Source organism: Carassius auratus, chromosome 8 (assembly GCF_003368295.1).
Source record: "Carassius auratus strain Wakin chromosome 8, ASM336829v1, whole genome shotgun sequence".
NCBI lineage: Eukaryota > Metazoa > Chordata > Actinopteri > Cypriniformes > Cyprinidae > Carassius > Carassius auratus.
This window is the reverse complement of record NC_039250.1, coordinates 27051895-27078180: the sequence shown is the minus strand read 5'-3', so window position 1 is coordinate 27078180 and position 26286 is coordinate 27051895. Positions and strand designations below refer to the sequence as shown.

The following is a 26286-nucleotide window of genomic DNA, read 5'->3' as shown; positions in this document are numbered from 1 at the left end:
CAATTCCATTGCACCAGCTTCTTCATCTGTTCGCACCACTTTAACTTTTAAAAACACGCATTGAGATTTGTCCATTTAAAAAGCACAAACGTTAAAACTGTTTACACTATAAAAACTGAGTGTTCATAAAGAAAATGCATTAAAATAATATGGAAAGCACTCATTTGCAAAACCAGCTGTTTTGCACAGCTAAAAATAACTGGAAGCGGATGAGGCCGGAAGCCAGACCTATAAAATGTACAAATGAGAAAAATAAGTTGAATATGGTTACTGTTGAAAAGTACCTGTTCCGACCAGTAGGTGGCGCTGCAGGCATCAATAAAGCGTTACTGATGACTGCTGAGACCTGATGACCTGTTTAAATTCTCTACTGTGCACACTTTGCAGTATGAACTTCTAAATCTATATTTAAGGGTAAAATTAGTGTAATAAATTATGATTATTTAAGTTATTAATGCATTTAAACATTTTGTTTTGTTTCTATAACCCTAGCAAAACCCCTTCCTTGTCTTGTCTTTTTAAAAGCTGTGCTGCTGTATCTAAACAGTTCTAGATGACTGACCTGTGGTTTGGCACAGTTTTCTACACAACACCCCACACATCCTGATCTCACCCAGAATTTGATCTGAGGACATCGTTTTAGATTTAATTATTTTACATTATAGTAGCCCTAGAATACAACTGCATGAAATGTGGTACTGCTTTAATATTTTAAACATTTTAAAGTCATTTTTAAGTCGTTATGTAATTATTTGGACATGATCATGACTCACACATATATCAAGATTCAGCATATGAACCTCAACCCCATTGTTGAGGTTCATACATTAGAGTTTATACTTGACTAACTGGGGCCCAGGTCAGGAAGCAGACAGACTGGCTAAACCGACCGTCTACTAGCTGTCTCCCGTCACAGAGGTCAGTTAATTCTTAGCACATAGAGACTCTTTCACCTAGATATCACACTATAGAGACTGTGTCTGTTCCCTGAACTAGAAAATACAAAAAAACATTACATTACATTATTTTAAACGAGTCCACCCCCCAAGATTACTGTTATAAACATGAGCCACGTCCAAAAGGTCATAGGGAAAGGTGTTGCTTCATTTTATAAGAATATTTTCATACAAATAATTATAAAAAATATAATTATAAAAAATAATTATAAAAAATTTACTGAACATTTGTGAAATGGCAACGACATGTGTTGACTACTGAGCGGTGATTGCAGTCAGGTACAAAGCACTGCACCATGTTGCTGATGCAATCGTTAACCTCTTTCAAACACGCACACAATATATAAAATACACGATGATAAATATAAAAATCAATACACGAAACCTATATAAAACACTATTTATTTACACGATTAATACTGAAAGAACTGCTTTTACTGCATATTTACTATATAAAATAAAATTCACTGGAGGAAAAAGTTTGTGCGGCCGTCGTCAGATTTGGAAGTCACTCAAAAGGCTCGTTCACGGCTGTGGGATTCAGTCAAATTCAGTGAGGCGCGGTGGTTTATGGGATGAGTAGTTCCTTCGCTCGAAATTAAAATATGTACACAGTCTTGTACCTTTGACTTTTTTTGGATTTTCTATTACTTTTTTCACTCAAAATAATATGTTACATTATCACTTGAGCTTACATGTAAGCTTATATGAGTTCAGCCGTAGCTGGTTATCCTCACACATGCTCTAAAACTCTTTAGATAAGGATTTTTGAAAGTCAATTGGGAGAAATGAATGGGAAATTTACTTCCGGCACCAAAGCTCTCTCGGGCTGTGGGCGGGACTGTGATGCTCTATAGACGAGTTTCCTATGTGAAATAGGTGGGCCGCCATTATCCTTTCACTCTGCCAACGTCTTCCGGTTGTGTCTGCCGATAATTTCCGGTTAGCGAGTTAGCGTCTTTTACTGTCTTTGGTTAGCGTGCAGAAAAAGTAAATTATGGATGGTGTTACACGCCGACACGGCTCCGGGACATATTGTGCTGTTCGCGGTTGCAACAACTCGTGGCGATTGCTGAATGTTTGGTCGGAAGGAGAATGTTTCGACCATCAACCATCTACAAGGCGCCAATGTCGATGTGCTACCCTGTATGCGTTGTATGAGAAACCAAAAACAGATGTTGAATCTCGGAAGTGGCTAGCGGCTTTGAAGTTGAAGAATCCGCCCAAAAGACTGTTTGTTTGTTCTTATCACTTCATTGATAAAAAGCCCACAGAGGAAAACCCTTTCCCGGAACTTTGGTTGGGATACGAGCGACCTCCCCAGCAAAAGAGACGTAAACTCGACAGAAACACAAGTGACACGCAATCGGATGGTAAGTGTATCTTGATATTTTTCATAAGTTCGACTGTTGATATATGTGTCTCTGTCCTGTGTTAGTTAGACTGGTATATACATTTATAGTTGATGCTGTTTGTCTTTTAGCAGTGTGCATCGAGCCGAAGTTTAAAGATGCTGCAACACAATGGGAGGACCTAACAAAAACTGACCACAGCTACGCGGCAAAGTTGGACCACGTGAACAAATCGACGCAGACTGGGGGTCAGACTGTGGCTGATGATATGCTCCTGGATGATGATACCTCGCTGCTGTACACAGGACTGCGTCTGGTATATTTTTTTACTTTGGTGAAAACGATGTTGCCATTTAGTAAACCATCATGTAGTATTCCTGTTGTTGACCAAATACTGATGACCCTCATGAAACTTAAACTGAACCTTGTGTTAGGGGATGTGGCAAAGCGCTTTAAAGTGTCTAAAGGTGAAGTAAGTAAGGTGATTGCTCACTGGATTGATACATTGGGTGATCAGCTTGAACCCATGGTTGCCTGGCTGCCAAGAAGTGTTATACGTGCTAACATGCCACCATCCTTTAGAAAGAACCACCCCCAGACCACTTGCATCATCAATTGTGCTGAAACGGCTATTCAGAGAGCAACAAACCTTAACTGTAGGAGTGCCACTTTCAGTCATTACAAGGGAACCAATACTGCCAAATATCTTGTTGCTGTGTCACCTCATGGGCTGATAATGTTTATATCAGAGGCCTATGCTGATAAAAGCAGTGACAAGTTTATCACTATGAACAGTGGGTTTCTGGAGGCCCTAAGGCCTGGTGATGAGGTAGGAAGGTGAAATTGAATATTCCTGCCTTTACCCACAAGCGTGGTCAATTGACCAATGAGGAGGTAACGCGCACTAGACGAGTGGCCAATGTCCGTATACATGTGGAGAGGGCAATCCGAAGACTTAAAGTCTTCAAAATTCTGTCCCAAACTGTCCCCATCTCCATGACCCCGCGGTTGGACAAGATTCATCCGACTGCCACATAAGGTTTAGGTCCCTATGAAAAGTAAAACCTGGTTTACCTGCAGTTTTTTTTTTTTTTTTTTTACATATTCCTTTTTTATTTTATATATATACTTTCAGCTAGAAAAACCTGTGTAAATTTATTGTTCCCTTTCTGGTGTTGTGATTATTGATAAGGCAACAAGTTTTAACTAAGAAAAACTTGTGAGTGCTATTCTTTTTCACATGAGGTTTAGGTCCCTATGAAAATCAAAACCTGGGTTACCTGCAGTTGTTTTGTTTTTTTTAAATTGTACATATTCCTTTATTTTATGTATATATATAAATATAAATAATTTCAGCTAGAAAAACCTGTGTACATTAAATAAATATTGACACATGACAATAAACAAATTGATTTGAGAAGAAATGAATTAATTTTTATTGATCCTATTCCATAACAAAGGGACAATTTCATTAACTCCTTAATGGATGATTTTTTTAAATAATTAAATAAAAACAAAGTAAATACAGGAAAAAAATCTCACAATATCACAAAAAGAAAAAGACTGGAATAAAATATTAAATAAATAAAATCAATAAATAAAGAAATAAGTGACTGATATAAAAATAAATAAGAGTAAGTAAAAGAAAATAAATCAGTTTGATAAAGATAAATAAAAGCTAGAAAGGATTTGTCACAAATTTGTGACAACAGGGGACAAGTGGTTAAAAAATGAATGACTAATGACCCCAGTACACATAAGCAGGTCATGCTGATTTTACAACATCCATGTATCTGGAACACAACTCCAGCCTTCCATCATCGAAGTCATCGACAACTTTTGGCAACATGTGGGTGAAATAGAAGGAGTGTAGCCTTGAGATATGTCCCTCAACAAAGGTTTGGTCGTAGAGCACGTTGAGCTGCAGACATTCAGTGTTACTCCAAATCACCAACAAGGCTTGCCGTAGCCCTGTGCAGTGCATGCCCAGTTGCACCTGCATGTAATATCCCTTTGGCCCATTGAAGGACAGATGGAATTCCCCTGTGGGCATACGATTGATCTCACTGCTTTTAGCAGCAAGTGCTTCAGTAAGGGACTGGTTTTTGACTAAGACAGGGCACTTGATCTCCAGTAGTGTGTCTCTGTTCATGACACCATCCAGACTCGCAGCAAGCCATGGCTCACTCGGGCAAACCACCAAACCTTTCACATCGATGTCATGACCTTGGTCTTGCAGGTATTGCCTGGCGTGCTCTTCACCCTCTGCTCCTTGCCGGGTTGCTGCGTTACCTTGAAAGGTAGGATGGAGGTGTTCAGACAAGAATTTGTCTGGTGCTGTGGTAGCCCGAACTGGCACATTCTTGGCTGTGCTTGCTGTTATCCGTACCCGTCGCATGTCATGCCACAGTTGTTCCCTGCTCTGTTCTTTTGTGTGCTGCTCAATGTTCATAAATTGGGTTGTGGTCATGTCAATGTATGTGGTGTAGAATGCCCTACATTTCTCACATTCCAGTTGTGTGTTGTGATCACCATGATGTAGGGGCAGTGGAGCTTTTGATGTCTCGGCAGACTGAGCAGGGAGACTGGTGTTAAAAGTGAGCCACATTAGTCCACTGCCAGGTGCAGTGAAAAGTGCCGCTATTGGTGTGGAGAGATAGTAATTTTGCCATTCTTCCAGTGTCTCATGGACTTTTACCTTGCGACTAGGTGTAGAAACTATGCTGGAGGAGGATGCCTGTGATGCTGGTTGGTATAGGTTATTTCTGCTGTGTCTTCGGAAAGACACATCTCTGATTTTTTGCTGCCCAGTATTGCTTTTTGTCCCGGCATTCCAGCAATTCTGCAAATCAGTGCAGGCAAGCCCTGTCTTCCCTTGCCTCACAGCATTTTCTACCTGCAGACAGATAGAAACAAAATCACACACTTTTTAAATAATGGTTTGAGCATCACAGCACAATTCTTTTAGAGAAAACATTTTGTAAATCAAAATAACATTAACATCAATGTTTAACCCCTTTATGCCTGAGTATAGTTAGACTTATATAAAAAAATCTGGAAAAATATGAAAAGAATAATAAAAGAAAATACCCGCTGCATTTCTGGGTTTTTAATTCAACATAATCAAACAATTTATGTTAAAAAAAACTCAACAGATGTTTACTTCATCCCAAGTACAAGCAATAAACAGTTTTTATGGTTAATATTTTACCTTTACCTTTGTTAGATCACATTTAAGAATTGCAACCTTGTGCGGGAACGGCAGGGGTAGTTCACACTCTCTCACACAATCTCTCTCTCACATGCATACGCACACACACACACACATTTGTATTACTCGTCGTGTTCTGTTATAGATTAACACACGGATTACGTTACATACAAACATCTTAATACAAGCATAAGATGGGCTAACGTATCTTCCAAAGCACGGCGGCTGCATGGCTACAGGAACGTCCGGGTCCGGCGATACAGGTACAGCCTGCAGTCTCCACATCTCCCGTCTTGGTAACTAAAACCCAGGCGTTAGGCGCTGAATTGTTAACGGACTGGCTTGGTTGAACATCGGCCTTTAGGTAAATTAAACTGCCCATATCGTGTAAAAGTACACAGCCCACTTTGTCTGAATGGAGATACTGAAACGCCTCAGAGCTTTTCAGGTTATTAATTGCATTCCCATCCACCGCCATGGAATCAATAAAATAAGAAAAGATCTTGGATGTTGTTATGCTGGGCCATATCGACATGTTGTCCGCCCATGATGTTACCTTACTTGGATGTGGAATGGTCAAAACACCATTTTTAACAAGCTTTTCGGTCGAATGTTGCCATTCCAACGCCATTTTTGCACCACTACTCAGCCCGCGCCGGAAATTCTTGGCAGAAACAGGAAGTAAACCGGAAGTGGCCGGGAAACTTGTCTATAGACCCCCTGAGGAACAGTTCCAATCATTCTCTACTTTAGGAGAGGAAGAATTGTATAAACTTGTCAAATCATCTAAACCAACAACATGTATGTTAGACCCTATACCATCTAAGCTCCTAAAAGAGGTGCTTCCAGAACTCATAGATCCTTTTCTGACTATTATGTATTTGTCATCATCATTTGGTTATGTCCCCAAAACCTTCAAACTGGCTTTTAATAATAAGCCTCTCTTTAAAAAAGCACAACTTGAACTCAAAGAACTAAAAAAGATTTGTTTATTTTGCTGAACGAGACTCAAAAGTCAAGAGTCGGTAAAATGATCCCAACTTCCCATTACTACTCTACATATGCTGCTGAGAGAAGATGTTCCATGGATCTGGATTCAGAACTCATTCTAGTTTGTGATAGGATTGGTGCAGGGTACTCGCAGTGCAAAAATGGGCAGAATGTGTAGACCCCTTGGAGTAATGTCAAGAACATTAACGCCTACAGAGAGGCGTTATTCACAGTTGAACAAAAAGTGATTTTTGGCATCCAAAGATTTCACAAGTACTTATATGGTCATGCATTTGCAATTTTCACTGATAATTTCACTGATAACTGTGCTGTATAAATAAATAAGAACAAGAGCAAATCTGAGAAAGTCTGCAAGAGAGAGACGTTATCCAGCACCTGAATGCTTGCAATAAAATCTCCTAAACAGCTATAAAAAAAAAATCTGTACCAACCGAAAAATTTTATTATGATGAAATTATCAACATATTCAATTCAAAACCTGTCAGAGCTTTTGTTTTGCAATGTGTTATTTTGTCCACTAGAGGTCCCCAATGTGCCCTCACGTCAACATTGTGCCTTTCATAATCAGTGTTATTGTTTTCACGTTTCTCATTCTGGGCAGTCTATTTAAGCTGATTACTTCCTTTGCATCTTTGCTTGGTTATTATTGTTCCTAAGCAAGTTGCTGCCGTAAGTCTGCTCTAGTTCCAAGATCTATTCTTTGAAAGTATTTTTGAATTGTTTTCCTATGATTAGTTTTGCTGTTTTTCTCTGATGTTTTGTTTTGGAGACTATTTTACTCTTTTTGACCCTTTCTGGTCTGAAGATTTTGCTGTTTTGTAACCTAACTCTAAACAAAGGACATTTTGTTCCCTTTTGCTGTTTTTGTTAAATAAACTCTTCTGAGTTAAGTTAAGAAGGCGTCTGACTATTGGGTTCAACTATCTCTTGTGGCTCAGCAGTAGAAATTAAGACTCTGGCATCAGAGACCCAAGTTCAAGCCCCGATTCTGACAGAATAACCAAGCCACATTATGAACCCAGAGATGCCTAATCCTCAAGAACTCCTTGCCACTATTGCTCAGTTTGAGTCCAAAGTCCAACGCCATGAGTCAGCACTAGTTCAGCAGGAGACTTTGATGGCTAGACACTCCCAGTTGCTGTCTGATCTCGTGACTTCTGTCCATCAGATCTTTGACCAGCTGCCCTCTACCTCAGTTACTGCTTCTACTGCTGCCTCTGTATCCCTTCCAGATTCTTGAGTGCTCTCTCCTCTTAGTGAACCCCACCTACCTCCACCACAACATTTCTCAGGTGACCCTAGTGCATGTGATGGGTTCCTGACTCAATGCTCTCTCACGTTTGAACTACAACCATCGTCCTTCCCCTTTAGATCAGGCCAAGATCGCATGTTTTCACCGTCCTTTCTGGCAAAGCTCTTTTTTGGGCAACCGTGGTCTGGAAGGCACAGCCCCCCTTCTGTACAAGTTGTTCTGCATTTGAAAAGGAGTTCAAGCGAGTCTTCGATCACCCCTTCAGTGGCTGACATGCCGACATGCAAAGAGACTTCTCACCCTCCATTAAGGTAATGGCAGTGCAGTTGAATATGCCATTCAGTTTCAGACCGTTGCAGCAGGGAGTGGTTGGAACAATGAGACCCTCATGGTGTGTTTCCTGAATGGGCTGTCAGAGGCAATCAAGGATGATCTAGCTACCAGAGAACCTGCTGTTGATCTGGAAACTCTTATGGATCAAGCAATCTGGCTGGATAATCATCTGAGAGAGAGAAGCTGGAACTGCCCATCTGTTTCCTCATTGTCTGCCAGTCCAGCTCTTGCTCAAATGCCACCAGTGCCCCAAGATTCTTCTGAACCCATGCAATTGGGTAGGGCTAGGCTTTCCCCCTCAGAACGAGACCGTCGTATGACAGAGTGCTGTTGTCTATATTGTTGATTTGTATGGTCATTTTCGCTCCACCTGCTCCAAGCTTTCGGGAAACGCCCAGTCCCGTACAGGCAAGGAAGGACTGTGAAGGGAGTTACAGACACCGCTTCACCTTCCAACTCTGGGCTGTTCCTTCCTATCACACTCACTTGGAGAGAACAAAAACACCAACTCTAGGCATTGCTTGATTCTGGCACTGCCGGGAATTTCATGGATGTTTCTCTTGCCAAGAGTCTCCAGATCCCTACTTATTCTCTTCCTGCACCCCTAACTGTGACAGCCTTGGATGGAAGACCATTGTCTCCCGGGAAAGTAACCCACCTCACCTCTCTCCTTGGTCTCACCACTTACCAGCACCAGGAGAGAATGTGGTTTCACTTACAGCCTCCAGAGTTCCCTGTTATCCTCAGTCACCCATGGCTTCTCCAGCGTAAACCACACTTTGATTGGTCCACTGGCACTGTTCTCAGTTGGGGTCCCACCTGTCAGACTAAATGCTTGGCCCAGAACCTCCCTGACCCTGTTCTCGAGTCCCACGAAACCCTAGATCTGTCTCAAGTCCCTGCTCAGTACCACCACCTCAAAGCAGTGTTCAGTAAAAGGAAGGCCACCTCCTCACCATCTTTTCGGCCTTATGACTGCGCCATTGAGTTACTCCCAGGTACCTGTCCCCCCAGAGGTCGTATATTCTATTTGTCTCCCCCTGAACGAACTGTTATGGACAATTACACTAATGAAGCTCTTGTGGCAGTCATCATCCAACCATCCACTTCCCCTGCTGGAGCGGGATTCTTTTTTGTTGGGAAGATGGATGGCGGATTTCAACCATGTATTGATTGCAGGGGCCTTAATAAGATGACCATTCGAAACCGCTATCCCTTGCCACTAATTACAACTGTATTTGAGATTCTGCAAGAAGCCTCCATTTTCACTAAGCTTTACTTGCGCAATGCTATCATGTGCGCATTAGGCAAGGAGATGAGTGGAAAACTGCCTTTAACATGCCCACTGGGCACTATGAATATTTGTTTATGCCCTTTGGCCTCACTAATGCTCCTGCAGTATTTCAAGCTCTCATCAATGATGTTCTCCGAGACATGCTAAACCAATTTGTGTTTGTCTACTTAGACAATATCCTCATCTTCTCGAGTTCCCTCCAAGAGTATGTTAAACACGTCAGTAAGGTTCTGAGACGCCTTCTTGATAACCATCTTTGTTAAACCTGAGAAATGTGAGTTTCATGTGACCAAGGTTCAGTTCCTGGCGTTCATCATCAAGCCTGGCCAAATACAAATGGATCCTCAAAAGGTTCAAGCTGTTGTGGATTGGCCCTCCCCCTAATCTGTAAAAGAGGTACAGCGTTTCCTTGGCTTTGCCAATTTTTATCGCAAATTCATCCGGAACTTCAGTACTGTGGCGGATCCTTTATCTGCCCTCACCAAGGGGAACACAACCAGCTTTTCTTGGGGACCTGAAGCAGAGTTGGCTTTCAACTAACTTAAGAACTATTTCACCTCTGAACCTATTCTCATTGTCCCTAACCCAGATAGACCATTCATTGTGGAGGTCGATGCTTCAGATGTAGGGGTTGGAGCTGTACTATCCCAGAGAGGAGAGGACAACATGCTGCATCCATGTGCATTCCTTTCCCACCGCCTTACACCAACTTAGAGGAACTATCATGTAGTGGATCTAGAGTTTCTGGCAGTCAAGTTAGCGCTTGAAGAGTGGAGACATTGGCTTGAGGGGGCCAAACACCCATTTCAAGTACTCACAGACCACAAAAATATATTCAGCAGGCAAAGCTACTCAACTCCCACCAGGCACGTTGGTCCTCAATTTTGCAATAGATTCCAGTTCATCGTGTCCTGCTTCCCCGGCTCTAAGAACCTAAAGCCTAATGCTTTGTCCCGAGCATATGTTAAAACTCCACAGGAAGATTGTGTTGCATCAATTATCCCCAGTTCCAAGATATTAGCTCCTATCAGGTGGAATCTGGAAGATACAGTAAAACAAGCCCAAGCCAGAGAACCAGACCCAGGAGGGGGGCCAACCCACTGTCTGTTTCTCCCAACAGCTGTCCGCCCTCAGATCCACCAGTGGGGACACTCCTCTCATCTCACTTGTCATCCTGGTACCTCACGAACTCTTGAGTTCCTCCAAAGACAATTTTGGTGGCCAACTATCAAGGAGGATGTGACTGCATTTGTGAATGCATGCACGCTTTCCTCAAGGGCTATTGCAACCTCTCTCCATACCTCATAGACCTTGGTCCCATCTTTCCATAGATTTTATCACTGGTCTTCCACTATCACAAGGCAACACCACTATCATGGTCATAGTAGATAGATTTTCCAAGGCAGCCAGATTTATTCCTCTGCCCAAACTACCCACCGCAAAAGAAACTGCTGAACTGGTTATAAACCATGTGTTTAGAGTCTTTGGAAATCCACAAGACATTGTCTCTGATCGAGGACCCCAGTTTTCCTCCCGGTTCTACAGGGCTTTTTGTCAATCGCTGGGGGCTACAGTGAGCCTGTCTTCTGGGTTTCACCCGGAGTCCAATGGACAAACAGAGCGGCTTAATCAAGATCTTGAGACTACACTGAGATGTATGGCAGCTAACAATCCTTCCTCTTGGTCTTCATTCATCATGTGGGCAGAAAATGCACACAATACCCTTTGCTCCTCTGCTACAAGCATGTCCCCTTTGGAGTGCCAGTTCAGGTACACCCCTCCACTATTCCCTCAACAAGAGATGGAGGTTGCAGTTCCCTCTGCTTGTCAATTTGTTAAATGCTGCCACCAGACATGGAAAAAAGCCAGACTCAAGCTCCTTAGGGCCTCTCAGCAGTACCAGCGCCAGGCTAAACGCAGACGCAGACATGCCCCCACTCTGCACCCTGGCCAAAGAGTCTGGCTCTCCACTAAGAACATTCCCTTGTGGGTGGAGTCCCGCAAACTTTCCAAGAGATTCATCGGCCCCTTCAAGATTGCCAGTAAAGTGAACCCAGTTAGCTATCGATTGTACTTGCCTAAGTCTTTGAAAATTAATCCCACTTTTCATGTCTCCCTGTTAAAACCTGTTTTGTCTTCTCCTTTTCTTGTGACAGGTAGACCTCCTCCACCTCGTATCATCGGGGGCCAGCCAGCTTACACAGTCCACAGAATACTAGATGTCCGTCAAGTACGTTAGTCCCAGCAGTATCTTGTGGACTGGGAAGGCTATGGTCCCGAGGAGCGCTCCTGGATTCCTGCCAAAGACATCTTAGACCCCAAACTAGTGCAATAATTTTATGCTCGCAAGCCAAGTTGTCCTGGAGGGAACGTCAGGGGCTGTTCCTAGAGGGAGGGGTCCTGTCAGAGCTTTTGTTTTGCAATGTATTATTTTTGCCACTAGAGGTCCCCAATGTGCCCTCACATCAACATTGTGCCTTTCATAATCAGTGTTATTGTTTTCACATGTTTCTCATTCTGGGCTGTTTATTTAAGCTGATCACTTCCTTTGCATCTTTGCTTGGTTATTATTGTTCCTAAGCAAGTTGCTGCCGTAAGTCTGCTCTAGTTCCAAGATCTATGTCTTTTGCATTATTGACACACTGTATTCCTAATGAATGTTGTTCAGTTGCTTTGACGCAATTTATTTTGTTTAAAACGCTATATAAATAAAGGTGACTTGACTATTCTTTGAAAGTATTTTTGAATTGTTTTCCTGTGATTAGTTTTGTTGTTTTTCTCTGAGTTTTTGTTTTGGAGACTATTTTACTCTTTTTGACCCTTTCTGGTCTGAAGATCTTTCTGTTTTGTAACCTAACTCTAAACAAAGGACATTTTGTTCCCTTTTGCTGTTTTTGTTAAATAAACTCTTCTGAGTTAAGTTAAGAAGGCGTCTGACTATTCGGTTCAACTACCTTTCTGAAAAAAACCCAGACAACGACTATGACTTGTTTAATGACTTGTTTAATCAATAGACGAGTGAGCACAAGTGACACTGAGAATTATTATTTCTCTTTTCTGTCACACTGTCTAGCTTTTCCCAATAACCACATATGTGTTCTTAGCCCCTTGAGTTTGTGCATATGTGGCAGGAAGTGCATGCACATAAAAATACCAAAGTTCAGTTCTCTAAATGCACACAAAACCCACACCACGTCTATCAATTCTTTGGAACGTTATTTGAGGCTAAGCTTGTCCATTTATTCATCATGTTCAAGAAATCACTAATGCAGGCATGTGCCCGGAATTTTCTTTTATTAAAAGTAAAGTGTGCATAACTTCATTGGTACAGAGATGAGTGTGTATTTTGCAAACCAATTGCAATTGCTTTTTATCAGTTATATAAGAATAACCACAATTAAATTGTGTCATACAAAGGGACATTCAAGTCAGAGATGGAAGATACAAAAGAATAGAAAAGAAGGCAAGGAAAAGCATGTTCAATTTGTGGAGTGAATAAAGAATGAGAGGAGCAAAATGTATATGGAGAATATGGAGCTTTAAAATATGCACACAATTAAAGTTAATTTAATGTGTTAAGAGAACATAGACAGAAATGCTTACCATTCTAACTTTTTTTCAGCTTTTGTTAGATTATTTGTTATAGTTACTTTTTTAATATGTTGCATGAGTTTATAATATTTTGATTTCTATTCAGATTTGATCAAACATGCTCTATCAGTTATTTTGAATTTTACACATATGTTCAATTCAAGTTTATTGAACTGAGGTAAATTATGAATTTTTCTCAAAACAGGCTTTTTTTGGGAGGGGGGGGGGTACATATGTTGTTGAAAATGTGTGCTTGGTTATATGGGTTAATAAGTCATGTGTTTTGTTATTGTTGTTTTTTTCTGTTTTATTTTTTTTTATTTTTTTTTTTATGACGATACAGGATAATTTTTTTATAAATAATGGGATGACCCACTTTACCAGACCCAGGCATGCCTACCATGAAAGAAATGGATTTTGTCTGGATTTTTTGATCTCAGAAAGTTTATTGGTATACACCTTCAAAATAACACATCATATGAATGGTAATCAAACTGAAATATTAAAGGTGGACCTTAAAGTTAACTAAAATAATAAAGAAAATGAAAGAACAAAATCATTTAGGAATATAAATGACATTTTACAAAAAGTGGCTCACTTTGTTCCTCTAATGAAAAGTTAACCACTATTGTGGTTTTAATGCTAGCTTGTGCTTATTTGTGCAAAATACAGGAAATGCGTCATTAACTGTAGGTAGACAAGTACTCAAGTACCGATACCACAGGTGTTGTTATTACTTCCTACTTGACAAAAGCAAAAAAGATTCAGTGATCAATGAAGAGCAATGATAAAAACTTTAAGGATTTTGTAGAAGTTTGACTCTAAACAGACAACAGAATTTTGTGATTATTGTGTTTGTTTTATTTTTTCTTAAAGTTTTTTTTTGAGCTGGAGCTCAAACAGTGAAAATGGATTCACTCACTGTAGAACTTTCTTGCCCTGTGTGCCTTGAAATCTTTAAGGATCCTCTTCAATTATCATGCAATCACAATGTCTGTAAAGAGTGTCTGCAACAGCTGTGGAGAACCAAGGAAACTCGGGAGTGTCCTGTCTGCGGGGGAACATCCTCAAAAAATCCTTCCTGTAATCTTGTGTTAAAAAACTTGTGCAAGTCATTCCTGAAGGAGAGAAATAAGAGGTGTTTAGCAGGGTCTGAAGAGATCTGCAGTTTACATGGTAAGAAACTCAAACTCGTCTGTCTGGAGGACAAACAGCCTGTGTGTTCAGTGTGCAGAAATACACAGAAATATGCCAATCAAACGTTCAGACCCATCAGTGAAGTTGTTCCATCATACAAGGTAAGACAGGTTTACATGAGGATAAGTATTACTTATCATATTACAGAAAGAGTGTCTTATAGATTTTCACTTTGAATTTCAGGAGGAGCTCAATGCAGCACTGAAGTCCTTTCAAGAGAAACTTAAACAGAAAGAAAACCTTAAAAGAGAGTTTGAGAAAACAGTTCAACATATCAGGGTGAGGATTAATTCTACTGACACATTAAATCATTAAATGACTAAATATTGAATAGAACAGCTTAATTATTTTCAGACATAATTACGTTTCTTTAATGACCGGGGTGGTGTTGGTGCAGTGGATAAGACACATGCCTTTGGTGTGAGAGACCCGGGTTCGAATCCACTGTGAGAAACCTATGTGTCCCTGCGCAAGACACTTAACCCCTAGTTGCTCCAGAGGTGTGTGACCTCTGACATATGTAGCAATTGTAAGTCGCTTAGGATAAAAGCGTCAGGTAAACGACTGTAAAAAAAATTATCTATTTTAAACCTTAGCATTCTCTTTTATAATTGTATTTATTTTTTATTATATAAAAAAACCACTTGACCCTCTCTATTCGTTTTCTAACTGCTTGTTTTCGTTAACAACATAAAAGCCTCTAACTCTAGCTTTCTCTTTTCTCTCACTCTTTCTATAATATTTTGAAAGTCTTTTGACTCATATTCAGTTATGAATTACATGTACATGAATGATAAACGATAGTAATTTTTTTATTCAAAACGGCTAATTTGATAAAGTTGAGTAGTTTCCTCAATTATCATACTGTAGGTCCACAATTCTCAAATGTCTGTTTAATATGGAAAATGTGCCTTTTCATGCAGACATGGTTGCCACATTTTCAAGTTTGTTTTAAAACGATATTAATGACTATTACAATATTGCTTCAGAAAGGTAAAGTTGTAGTTAACTATCTAATATTTAGCAGCTCGCTCTTCATTCTGCTACAGAATTAGTTTAATCTTTGAGATTAATTGAATGTGATTTGATTTCAGTCTCAAGCTGAATACACAGAGAATCAGATTAAAGAGCAGTTTAAGAAGCTTCGTCAGTTTCTTAGAGATGAAGAAACATCTACAATTATTGCACTGAGGGAGGAAGAGGACCAGAAGAAGCAGAATATGAAGGAAAACCTGGATGATATGAACAGACAAATCTTAGCTCTTTCACACACTATCAGAGATTTGGAGGAGACAATGAAGGCTAATGACGTCTGCTTTCTAAAGGTCTGAATTCAGATAATTCGTTGACTGATTCATTGATGAATGATGGACCTGTTGATGATAAATTGTATGTTTGTTCTGCAGAAGTTTCCAGTCACGATGGAAAGGTGAGTGATCTGCTGGTGTTTGTTTTCTCTGCTTCTTAAGCCAAAGCAACTCCAGTTCTGACCCTTGAATCTTCTTCCAGAGTCCAGATCTCACAGCCAGATCCACAGATGCCTTCTGGAGTTTTAATTTATGTGCCCCGTTACTTGGGCAACCTGCCATACAGAGTCTGGAAGAAAATGCTGAACTCTGTCCAAAAGAGTGAGTCTGGAAGCAATCTATCCTGTTGCACACACACTGGAAATGATGCATGAGGGGAGACTGAAAGAATTCGCATTGATTTTTGCACAGTGAGAGGAAGATGTTTGATGTCGAGTGGCATTATTCATAATAATAATTTGTACAGTTCACTCTTTATCATTGTATGAGCATCATAATAAAAGCATCTGTTGGTTTTGTCTCATCAGCTCCTGTGACTCTGGATCCAAACACGGCTAATCCACATCTCATCCTGTCTAATGATCTGACGCGTGTCAAATACATTTGGGATAAACAACAGCTTCCTGATAATCAAGAGAGATTTGACATCTGTGGGTGTGTTCTGGGTTCAGAGGGTTTTAACTCAGGAATGCACTTCTGGGAAGTCAAGGTTGAAGAGAGTGAATGCTGGAGTCTTGGAGTAACTACAGAATTAAATCAAAGGAAAGGACGTGATTTCTGTAACTCTAATGTCTGGTGTGTGCAGTATGATCCATACAGACTGCTTGGGCCTGGTTTTCCTGTTAAACAGGAGCTTAAGTGTGTGAGAGTTGATCTGGACTATGATGGAGGAACAGTATCATTCTCTGATCCTGTAACTTACACGCATATACACACATTCACAACCACCTTCACTGACGTCATCTTTCCATTTTTCTGTAATCTTGATGAACTTAACTGTCTCCAGATTTTACCAGTTAAACTGTAAAAAAAAAAAAAAATCACTGAAGCATCATCCGATCTTGTTAATTAATAAATTTAAATGCATATACTTGTGCCATCTTATGTAACAGACACGCCAGGCTCCAACACCAACCTATCACAGCGCACACCCTCACCAGAATACTTATCATACCCACCTGCTCCTCATCCACCTGCAATCAAGCCACTCCCATAAAAAAACATGCACTCAGTAACCATCCGGTCCCATTCGCAACTAGGTCAATACCTACCTGCTTAATCTAAGGACTAATTCATTACTCTGCTTACCTCTCTCCAGCGTCTCCCAGTCTCCATCGTGTGCGTGTGTGTGTACACTACCTCCAGCGTCTCATGCTCACAACCTCCGGATCCCTTCAATTCTCCAGCCTCCAGCACCATATCCTCACATTCACTACCTGCTCCTCGGCTTGTGCCTAAATAAACCGTGTTCTCCTGTTATTACAGTCTCCTGTCCCTCCTGTACCGTAACAGAAGTTTGGACCAAGACCGATCAGCACAAGCATGAGCCTCACGGACCCCTTCCAAGACATTGTTGATGCTTTGTGTTGCACCCTCACTTACCTTCCAGCATCCCCATCACCTACGAGCACTTCCTGTAACAACACCACCACTTCTTCACCCGTCGTGCATGCCAGCCCCATGGTCAAGCCGGCACCCTTCTCTGGTTCGGCGGAGGATTGCAGCGGATTCTTACTCCAATGCTCGCTGGTCCTGGAGATGGAATGGCAAAGACGGCTGGCCCAGAATCTCTGCCTCTATTGTGGATCCCCGGGGTCATCATAACATGTTTAACCACACTTTCCGTTACTTTGGCATTCCCGAGGAAATCATCTCCGACAGAAGCCCCCAGTTCATCTCCCGCTTTTGGAGAGCTGTGGCCGTCAGCCTGTCCTCTGGATACCATCCCCAGTCCAACGAGCAGACGGAGAAGAAGATACAGGAGATCGGCCGCTTCCTGCGTACCTTCTGCCATGGCCACCAGCACTCTTGGAACCAGTTCCTAGGGTGGGCCAAGTATGCGCAGAACTCTCTACGTCAACCTTTTACCGGACTCACTTTATTCCAGTGCGTGCTCGGCAACCAGCCACTGTCTGGGACACGGCCCACCACCAGCTACAATGGGCCCTAAGTAGGGGCAGGATTACAGCCGACCTTCGCCGCTCTGACGCCCCAGCATACCAACCTGGACAGAAGGTCTGGCTGTCAACCCGTGACATCCGCCTGCACCTACCATGCCGCAAATTAAGTCCCAGATTCATTGGCCCATTCAACATCGCAGAGCAGATCAACCCGGTCACCTTCAAACTCAACCTTTCCCCTGAGTATCAGATCCACCCCACATTCCATGTCTCACTCCTTAAACCTCACCATCCTTCTGTCTGCCTCTCCACAGAGCATATGGTGGCATGCCCCGGGGTCGGCAAACCTCTTCCATCAGCTTCTCTCTCTCTCTCTCTCTTATGTCACGGTCATTACGTGAACTTTACGTATTATTGGGAATTAAATTAATTGGAACCAGCGTCTTTCATCCTCAAACGGACGGGCTGGTCGAACGTTTTAATCGCACACTTACGACAATGATTCGTGAATTCATTCTCGCTGTGCGAGAGGTCCCAAGCCTCAATGGGGTTTTCCCCCTTAGAGTTGCTCTATGGTCACCAGCCAAGGGGGGTGCTGGACGTCATAAGAGAGACTTGGGAAGACAGACTTTCTCAATCTAACAACGAAATTCAGTCTGTGATGCACCTGAGAACAAAACTCCACACTTTGGGGTGGCTCTCTATGGAGAATTTGTTACAGGACCAGAACAAACAGAGCCGGCTGTATAACAGGGGAACCAATTTGCATAAATTTGCACTGGGAGATAAAGTGCCTGTATTACTCCCAACGTCAAGTTCAAAATTAATTGCAAAGTGGCAAAGTGGCTCGTTTTTGGACTTAACAAAGGGCTATTGGCAGATCCTCTTGTCTCCATTATCCAGAGAAAAAACAGCTTTCACAACGACATTTGGGTTACACCAATTTGTTACACTGCCTTCCGGGCTGTTTGGCGCGCCAGCTACTTTTCAGCGACTGATGAACAGGTTGTTGAGGCCCCATGGTGCATATGCTGCTGCTTATCTAGATGATATCATTATATTAAGTAATGACTTGCAGCGGCATAAGCAGCATGTGAGAGTGGTACTGAGTTCGCTGAAAGGGGCTGGGCTCATGGCCAACCCGAAAAAGTGTGCGATTGGGCACGTGGAGGTAGAGTATCTAGGTTTTCACTTGGGACATGGACAGGTGCGTCCCCAAATTGATAAGACTGCAGCGGTTGCGACCTGTCCGTGTCCCAAGACCAAAAAGGAGGTGAGACAGTTCTTGGGGCTGGCGCGATATTATAGAAGGTTTGTGCCTAATTATTCCTCACCAGCCCCTTGACTGATCTCACAAAAAAGGAAGCACCAGATACGGGTCAGTGGACGGAGCCATGCCAGCAGGCGTTTACTCAGGTGAAGGCTGCTCTATGTGGTGGGCCGTTGCTTCACTCTCCTGATTTCTCTCTACCTTTTTTTGTTGCAGACGGATGCATTTGACAGGGGGCTGGGTGCTGTCCTGTCCCAGGAGATAGAGGGGGAGGAATGGCCGGAGCTGCACATTAGTCACAAGCTCTCTAAGAGAGAGACTAAGTACAGCACCGTAGAGAAGGAGTGTTTGGCCATCAAGTGGGCCGTCCTCACCCTCCGCTATTATCTCCTGGGATGGGAATTCACCCTCTGTTCGGACCATGCTCCCCTGTAGTGGCTCCACCGCATGAAGGATACCAATGCATGGATCAACCGTTGTTATCTAGCTTTACAGCCTTTTAAGTTCAAGGTGGTCCACAGGGTGGGTGTCCAGATGGCTGTGGCCGATTTCCTCTCCCGGAATGGGGGTGGGGGGTAGGGGTTTGCTGCAGTCGGGTGTCGGGCGGTGGGGGTATGTGGCAAGGGGGGCTCGGCGGAGGATTGCAGCGGATTCTTACTCCAATGCTCGCTGGTCCTGGAGATGGAATGGCAAAGACGGCTGGCCCAGAATCTCTGCCTCTATTGTAGATCCCTGGGGTCATCATAACATGTTTAACCACACTTTCCATTACTTTGGCATTCCCGAGGAAATCATCTCCGACAGAAGCCCCCAGTTCATCTCCCGCTTTTGGAGAGCTGTGGCCGTCAGCCTGTCCTCTGGATACCATCCCCAGTCCAACGAGCAGACGGAGAAGAAGATACAGGAGATCGGCCGCTTCCTGCGTACCTTCTGCCATGGCCACCAGCACTCTTGGAACCAGTTCCTAGGGTGGGCCAAGTATGCGCAGAACTTTCTACGTCAACCTTCCACCGGACTCACTTTATTCCAGTGCGTGCTCGGCAACCAGCCACTGTCTGGGACACGGCCCACCACCAGCTACAATGGGCCCTAAGTAGGGGCAGGATTACAGCCGACCTTCGCCGCTCTGACGCCCCAGCATACCAACCTGGACAGAAGGTCTGGCTGTCAACCCGTGACATCCGCCTGCACCTACCATGCCGCAAATTAAGTCCCAGATTCATTGGCCCATTCAACATCGCAGAGCAGATCAACCCGGTCACCTTCAAACTCAACCTTTCCCCTGAGTATCAGATCCACCCCACATTCCATGTCTCACTCCTTAAACCTCACCATCCTTCTGTCTGCCTCTCCACAGAGCATATGGTGGCATGCCCCGGGGTCGGCAAATCTCTTCCATCAGCTTCTCTCTCTCTCTATTATGTCACGGTCATTACGCGAACTTTACGTATTATTGGGAATTAAATTAATTGGAACCAGCGTCTTTCACCCTCAAACGGACGGGCTGGTTGAACGTTTTAATCGCACACTTAAGACAATGATTCGTAAATTCATTTTCGCTGTGCGAGAGGTCCCACAAGCCTCAATGGGGTTTTCCCCCTTAGAGTTGCTCTATGGTCACCAGCCAAGGGGGGTGCTGGACGTCATAAGAGAGACTTGGGAAGACAGACTTTCTCAATCTAACAACGAAATTCAGTCTGTGATGGACCTGAGAACAAAACTCCACACTTTGGGGTGGCTCTCTATGGAGAATTTGTTACAGGACCAGAACAAACAGAGCTGGCTGTATAACAGGGGAACCAATTTGCATAAATTTGCACTGGGAGATAAAGTGCCTGTATTACTCCCAACGTCAAGTTCAAAATTACTTGCAAAGTGGCAAAGTGGCTCGTTTTTGGACTTAACAAAGGGTTATTGGCAGATCCTCTTGTCTCCATTATCCAGAGAAAAAACAGCTTTCACGACGACGTTTGGGTTACACCAATTTGTTACACTGCCTTCCGGGCTGTTTGGCGCGCCAGCTACTTTTCAGCGACTGATGAACAGGTTGTTGCGGCCCCATGGTGCATATGCTGCTGCTTATCTAGATGATATCATTATATTAAGGAGGGAGGTGAGACAGTTCTTGGGGCTGGCGCGATATTATAGAAGGTTTGTGCCTAATTATTCCTCACCAGCCCCTTGACTGATCTCACAAAAAAGGAAGCACCAGATACGGGTCAGTGGACGGAGCCATGGCATCAGGCGTTTACTCAGGTGAAGGCTGCTCTATGTGGTGGGCCGTTGCTTCACTCTCCTGATTTCTGCTGCAGTCGGGTGTTGGGCGGTGGGGGTATGTGGCAAGGGGGGGCATGGTTTAGCGAACCCTGCAGTGGGGGAGAGCATCAGGAGATGCACGGGGAGTGGGTAAAGTGCAAATAATGAACACCTGTCTCTTGTTGCATTAATTGGCGTGGAGAGAGTATAAAACACCAGGAGAAACAGGAGCAGGGGAGAGAGAGAAGGACTGCTGGCTGCTACATTTGGACTGAGTTTATGTTGATTGTTTTGTCTTTTGTTGATGCCTGTTTTGCCCACTTTTTTGTTTTGAAATTATAAATAAAGCAATCAGTAGTCACAGCCGACCCTGCCGTCTTCCTTCCTACACAACGAACATTGTTACAGTGCCATCTAGTGCATATGTTGTGTGAATTACAAGTATATAATATTCACCCAGTGTGGAAGATTTTTATTAGTAAGATTTTAATTAATCAAGTATATAATCAATGTGAATCTAGCCATTTTGGCTGCTAGTATTATTCTATTATATTCTATAGGTAATAGAAAGTTGCCTACGTGCTGGAATGTACAAAACTGATGAGAAACATATGGTCAGACATACATACAGGGCCTTTCTTTAGAATAAATCAAGCAGGGGGCCTCTCCTCTCTAGGGAGGTATTACAATTGTAATCATAAGGAAAAGTTTGACTATGTGGAACTGCCCCATATAGTGTATATAAGGAGATACCAAATAACATTCGAGAGATCTCCTTGCAAGGACTCTCACTTTATTTAGCTTAAAATAAAGTATTTTCTTCTGAGAGAAAAATCCCTGACTGAGTGTGATTCTTCTGAGAACCGGCAGACGACACTACAGATTTGGCACCCCAGATGGGACAGAAAAGGGCAGCAGAGTTGACAGCCGCTTTTGAGCTGACCGATGTTCAACACAACCGGGTGGCCACCATAAAATAAGGTAAGCATTTTTGCTTATAAAAATGTTGGTTGAGGTCAGTTCTGAGTGGTAAGGACACTTAAAATCTGCTCTTCCAAATTTAGAAAAATAATAGGATATCTAAATTAAAAAAGGGGTTTTACTCCAGAAGAAATAACTGCATGCACATATTTGGTTTATTAATAGGAAAGCCTTGGAAGGTAACCTTGATTTAGAACAAAGATGGTGTAGGCAGAAAGACATTGTATGCAATTGTCTGTGTTTATTGGAGAACTGGGCCTAAGAAGGACAGTAATAAACGGAGGAGCAGATTAGTTAAGGAATCGCGAGGAAAAGCCCCACGGATACCACTTTGAAAGAGTATAAAGTGAAAGTTCTCAAAGGTCAGAATAGGTGGGACCTTAAGGACTCTATAGGAAGAGCGGTGTTTGTAACTGTGTCGGGACGAATGAATGTGTGAACGATGATGAATGTATGAACAAATACATTCCGTATTGGGTGGGTAAGGGTTGAGCACCGTTCCTGGACCATCACTTTGGTATGACCTGGGAGAATTGGACTCAACTCAGATCCACTTGAGAGGGATGAATGTATGATGAGCCTTGATAAAAAAAAAAGAAAATTAATGACTGATTATCCCTTAGTTAAAGGGAAAACTATGCAAGAATAAGCACTCTGGCTCAATAAAGAGTGTAGAAAGTGTGAATGAGTTTAGGAAAATAGTATCAATAAAGTTTGAACCAAGATCTATAATAGATTTTTGCATTTTGCATGTCTGTGTGAAAGGGGAGAAAATTTTCTGAGCCCAGTGCAGTGGGAGTGAGAGCAAGGGATGAAGTTTCCACATTAAAGTTGAATTACATGGGTGAACAAAAAAAGGAAAGAGAAGTAAAAAATAAAAATAAAGAACTGTTGTTAGAAATAGTTATCTAAAAAGTGATAATAAAATAGGGTAAATAAAATAGACAGTCAAATAATAATATAAATAAAAAAGTGTAAATGCATGAGACAAAATAAAAAAACTAAATTCAAAAAGGTATGACACATAGTAAAGAATAAAAAGTAGGGTGAAATTGGTAAAAAAATTGTTAAATTAAGTGTACTAAGTGTAACTAATATCTAAAACTGGGGTGGTGTTAGCGCAGTGGATAAGACACACGTCTGTGGTGTGGGAGACCCGGGTTCGAATCCACCAATGTGTCCCTGAGCAAGACACTTAACCCCTAGTTGCTCCAGAGGCGTGCGACCTCTGACATATATAGCAATTGTAAGTCGCTTTGGATAAAAGCGTCAGCTAAATGAATAAATGTAAAACTAATATGGATTAAAATATCCACTGTTTAAAGAGCAAATAAACAAAATCTAAAAAAAATGGCAGAAGAGAACAAAAAATATGATGACAAAATGGCCAAAGGAAGGGACATTTGATGTAGCATTGTGTGAGGAAATGGAAACTCTGATAAAAAACTATAAAACTAAAAGCATCAGTATGAAAAGAGAAACAAAGAGGGGAAAAGAGAAAGAAGTAATTGCTCTGTTTAAAAAAGAAGGTTAGGATATGTTGAAGAGTATAAAACAGGCTAGGAAAGTCCTGAAGGGGGCAAAGAAATATAACATGAGAAAAGAAAAGTTATTTTCAGAGCCTCCCCCATATTTTACTCAAGGGAACAGTTGAAGTAACAGGAGAACTAGAGTTAGAAGGGCAGTTAGAGATGGAAGATAAAGAGGAACCAGCTGTAAAAACACAGAGGCAACCCAGAAAGGAAAGTGCAGAAAGTTTGCATCTTGATTGTTACAGGCAATCACGTACAGCATTATAAAAATGAAAGCTAATCAGGAAGATAAAACCTGGTAGGATTAGAAAAAAAGAGGAGGAAAGATAGATATATTGTAGCACAAGTACAAGCTTTGGAAGAAGAAATGGAAGAGAAAATTAGAGAATCAGGGAAAAAGATCAGAGAGGTAAATAAGTTGGAGAGAGGAAAGAGTAAGTTGTTATATGGTAGTGAGGATGAGAATCAGGCAGAGGAGTTATTTGATAACGTTAAATGGAAACAGGGCAGAGAAAAATGGACACTTAGACCACTGGCCGCACAGCTCCCAATTTTAATCAAGGGTGAGCAGGGACAGTATGTCCCCTGGGCTACACAGGACCTCGAGGGGCTTGTCACTCGCCTTCCTGATATTCATGAGGGGGCGGGTAAATTCATTAGGATGTTTGAGGAGGAAACAATGGGAAAGCTATTGCCAGTGGGAGATGTTAAAGCTCTGCTGGCTAAAATTATTGGAGGGACAAAGATGGATGAAATTCTTCTTACAATGACTCTAAACAGAGCAGTGAACTCTCACAATATGGATGGGATTGTTTTTGATGCATTCCGCCCAGCAGTATGGCAGGCATTGCGTGCGGAGTATCCGATCAGACTGAATCCTAAATCACTGAAGGGAGAAGAGGTGGGGGACAATCCAACCACATATGTTCAGAAACAGCTGAAAAGGTGGACACAAGAAACTGAGGGGGATCCCGAGGGAGACCCATTAATGGCAACCTTGTTTAGACAAGCTGTGATTGATGCTATGCCGTCAGCGGTAAAAAGCAAGCTGGAGGATGTGGTCGGTTTAACTTCTAAAACACACAAAGAGTTTTGTGACCATGTGTCGCATGCAGTGGAACAACACAGAAAAAATTAACAAAAACTTAAAAGTCAAGAGAAAGAGTTACAACGTAAACCAACTCAATTACAGCTTGAAGAACTCACAAAGAAAAATATTCAAGCTACAGTAACAAATGCAGCAGCAGAACAAATGACTATAATGCCTCCAGTAATTGCAACCTACTCTTCAGTCAAGCCCACTTACAGCAGTCCCTCCAAATGAACAATTGAACTCTGTGCCCATAATAAATGTTTATACTCAACAGCCAGGACCAATGGGATGGAGAAAAAACCCCATACAGCAAAGCCAGAGAGGCAGAGGCAGAGGCAGAGGCAGAGGCAGGCCTCCAGGTTTGTGCTGGGCCTGTGGACAGCCCGGGCACAATAAAGCTGACTGTCCAACTCGTCTATGGCCACAGCAACCTCATGGTGGAAGGGAGGTGAGCTGGCAACAGCCTACTCAGGGTACAGTGCAGGGCCCAGTAAACCCTTGGGGAGGTCCCAATCCAGGCTATTAGGGGTGCCCAGAGAATTCTAAAGGGGAGAGTCAGCTTCCAATTTTATAAACAAAAGCTGATCAAGAGCCTATTATGCAGATTAAAATAGAGGGAAAAAATACTCTGGTTATGGTAGATACGGGGGCAAATCTAATGTGCCTTAATTTGAAATATGCTTCACATCTCCCCTTGTCTGGAAAATTTGCAAAGACAATAGGATTCTCGGGAAAAATGCAATTGATTCCCATAACAGCTCCAGTGTGTCTACAAACAAAAGATCAAAGTATAACAATGCCCATTCTGGTATCAAATCAAACTCCTATTATTTTGCTAGGAAGAGATGCATTATGTAAATAAGGACTACAAATTTTGTGTTCTCCAGAAGGGATATATATTGATGCAATAGGAACAGAAACACAAATGATGGTTGCAGAGCCAAAAGCAAATGTTTATTGGATAGGACGGATAGAACAAGATGTGAGACAGACAGTCAATAAATGGGGAAAGTTTATTGAAGCACAGATACCTGAAGCACAGCTATCAAAGTCTGAATTTCATTGCACAATGATGTATGATCAAGAAGGGGATGAAAATATAGAACAGAAATGGCAAAAAGGAACAAAAGGACAGCGGATTGAGATAGTCTCCCAGCACATCATCATAGGTAAACAGGGAGCAGCTTTAAACATACCAGAAGATAAATTTGTCAAAAAATGGTTCAATGTAAATAACTCTGTCCCGCATATTGCTGTTTATGTAGGAAAAAATTGGGAAGCGAAAGATTTAGGACCAATGATGAAAAGGGCAGAACAAAGCAAATGGGAATCAACAGAAAACCCATTAATTTTTTTCATTCAGCTGACAAAAATTACATCAAAATTTTGTGTGCAACCAGTTTGCTGGGAATTCCACAGGAAGTAGTTATAAGCCAAAAGAAAGTGACACAGATGACTACAGCATCTGATTTAATGAACACAAATGAGACTGAATCATTTAAGGAAATGGAGTGTCAGGTACCAACTGAA

The 26286-nt window shown here is 42.1% G+C and overlaps 2 protein-coding genes across 3 annotated transcripts; both read left to right on the top strand.

The window, feature by feature from the left end:
• The first annotated feature begins 1036 nt into the window (after positions 1-1036).
• Positions 1037-12985, top strand: LOC113107823 (uncharacterized). The gene is made up of 3 exons (XM_026270573.1): positions 1037-2329; positions 2440-2624; positions 11566-12985. Exons 1-3 carry the CDS (start codon positions 1954-1956, stop codon positions 11626-11628), a joined length of 624 nt encoding a protein of 207 aa, XP_026126358.1. The 5' UTR covers positions 1037-1953; the 3' UTR covers positions 11629-12985.
• Positions 12986-13705: 720 nt separating this feature from the next.
• Positions 13706-21594, top strand: LOC113107822 (nuclear factor 7, ovary-like). 2 transcript variants are annotated; one of them, XR_003292713.1, is made up of 7 exons: positions 13706-14298; positions 14381-14476; positions 15292-15522; positions 15604-15626; positions 15707-15825; positions 16032-18897; positions 21008-21594. XR_003292713.1 is itself a non-coding variant. In XM_026270572.1 (6 exons), the coding sequence occupies exons 1-6, from the start codon at positions 13909-13911 to the stop codon at positions 16529-16531; spliced, it is 1359 nt and encodes a 452-aa protein (XP_026126357.1). In that variant the 5' UTR covers positions 13706-13908; the 3' UTR covers positions 16532-19651. The 2 variants fall into 2 exon arrangements, 1 of the variants encoding a protein (XP_026126357.1); XM_026270572.1 differs by lacking the exon at positions 21008-21594 and having other exon boundaries at positions 16032-19651.
• Positions 21595-26286: the final 4692 nt, after the last annotated feature.

Coding starts and splice junctions, on each gene's coding strand:
- LOC113107823 (XM_026270573.1), top strand. CDS start 1,954: ATGGATGGTGTTACACGCCGACACGGCTCCGGGACATATTGTGCTGTT. Junction 2,330..2,439: donor AAGTGACACGCAATCGGATG/GTAAGTGTATCT, acceptor TTTGTCTTTTAG/CAGTGTGCATCGAGCCGAAG. Junction 2,625..11,565: donor TGTACACAGGACTGCGTCTG/GTATATTTTTTT, acceptor TTCTTGTGACAG/GTAGACCTCCTCCACCTCGT.
- LOC113107822 (XM_026270572.1), top strand. CDS start 13,909: ATGGATTCACTCACTGTAGAACTTTCTTGCCCTGTGTGCCTTGAAATC. Junction 14,299..14,380: donor AAGTTGTTCCATCATACAAG/GTAAGACAGGTT, acceptor TTTGAATTTCAG/GAGGAGCTCAATGCAGCACT. Junction 14,477..15,291: donor AAACAGTTCAACATATCAGG/GTGAGGATTAAT, acceptor ATTTGATTTCAG/TCTCAAGCTGAATACACAGA.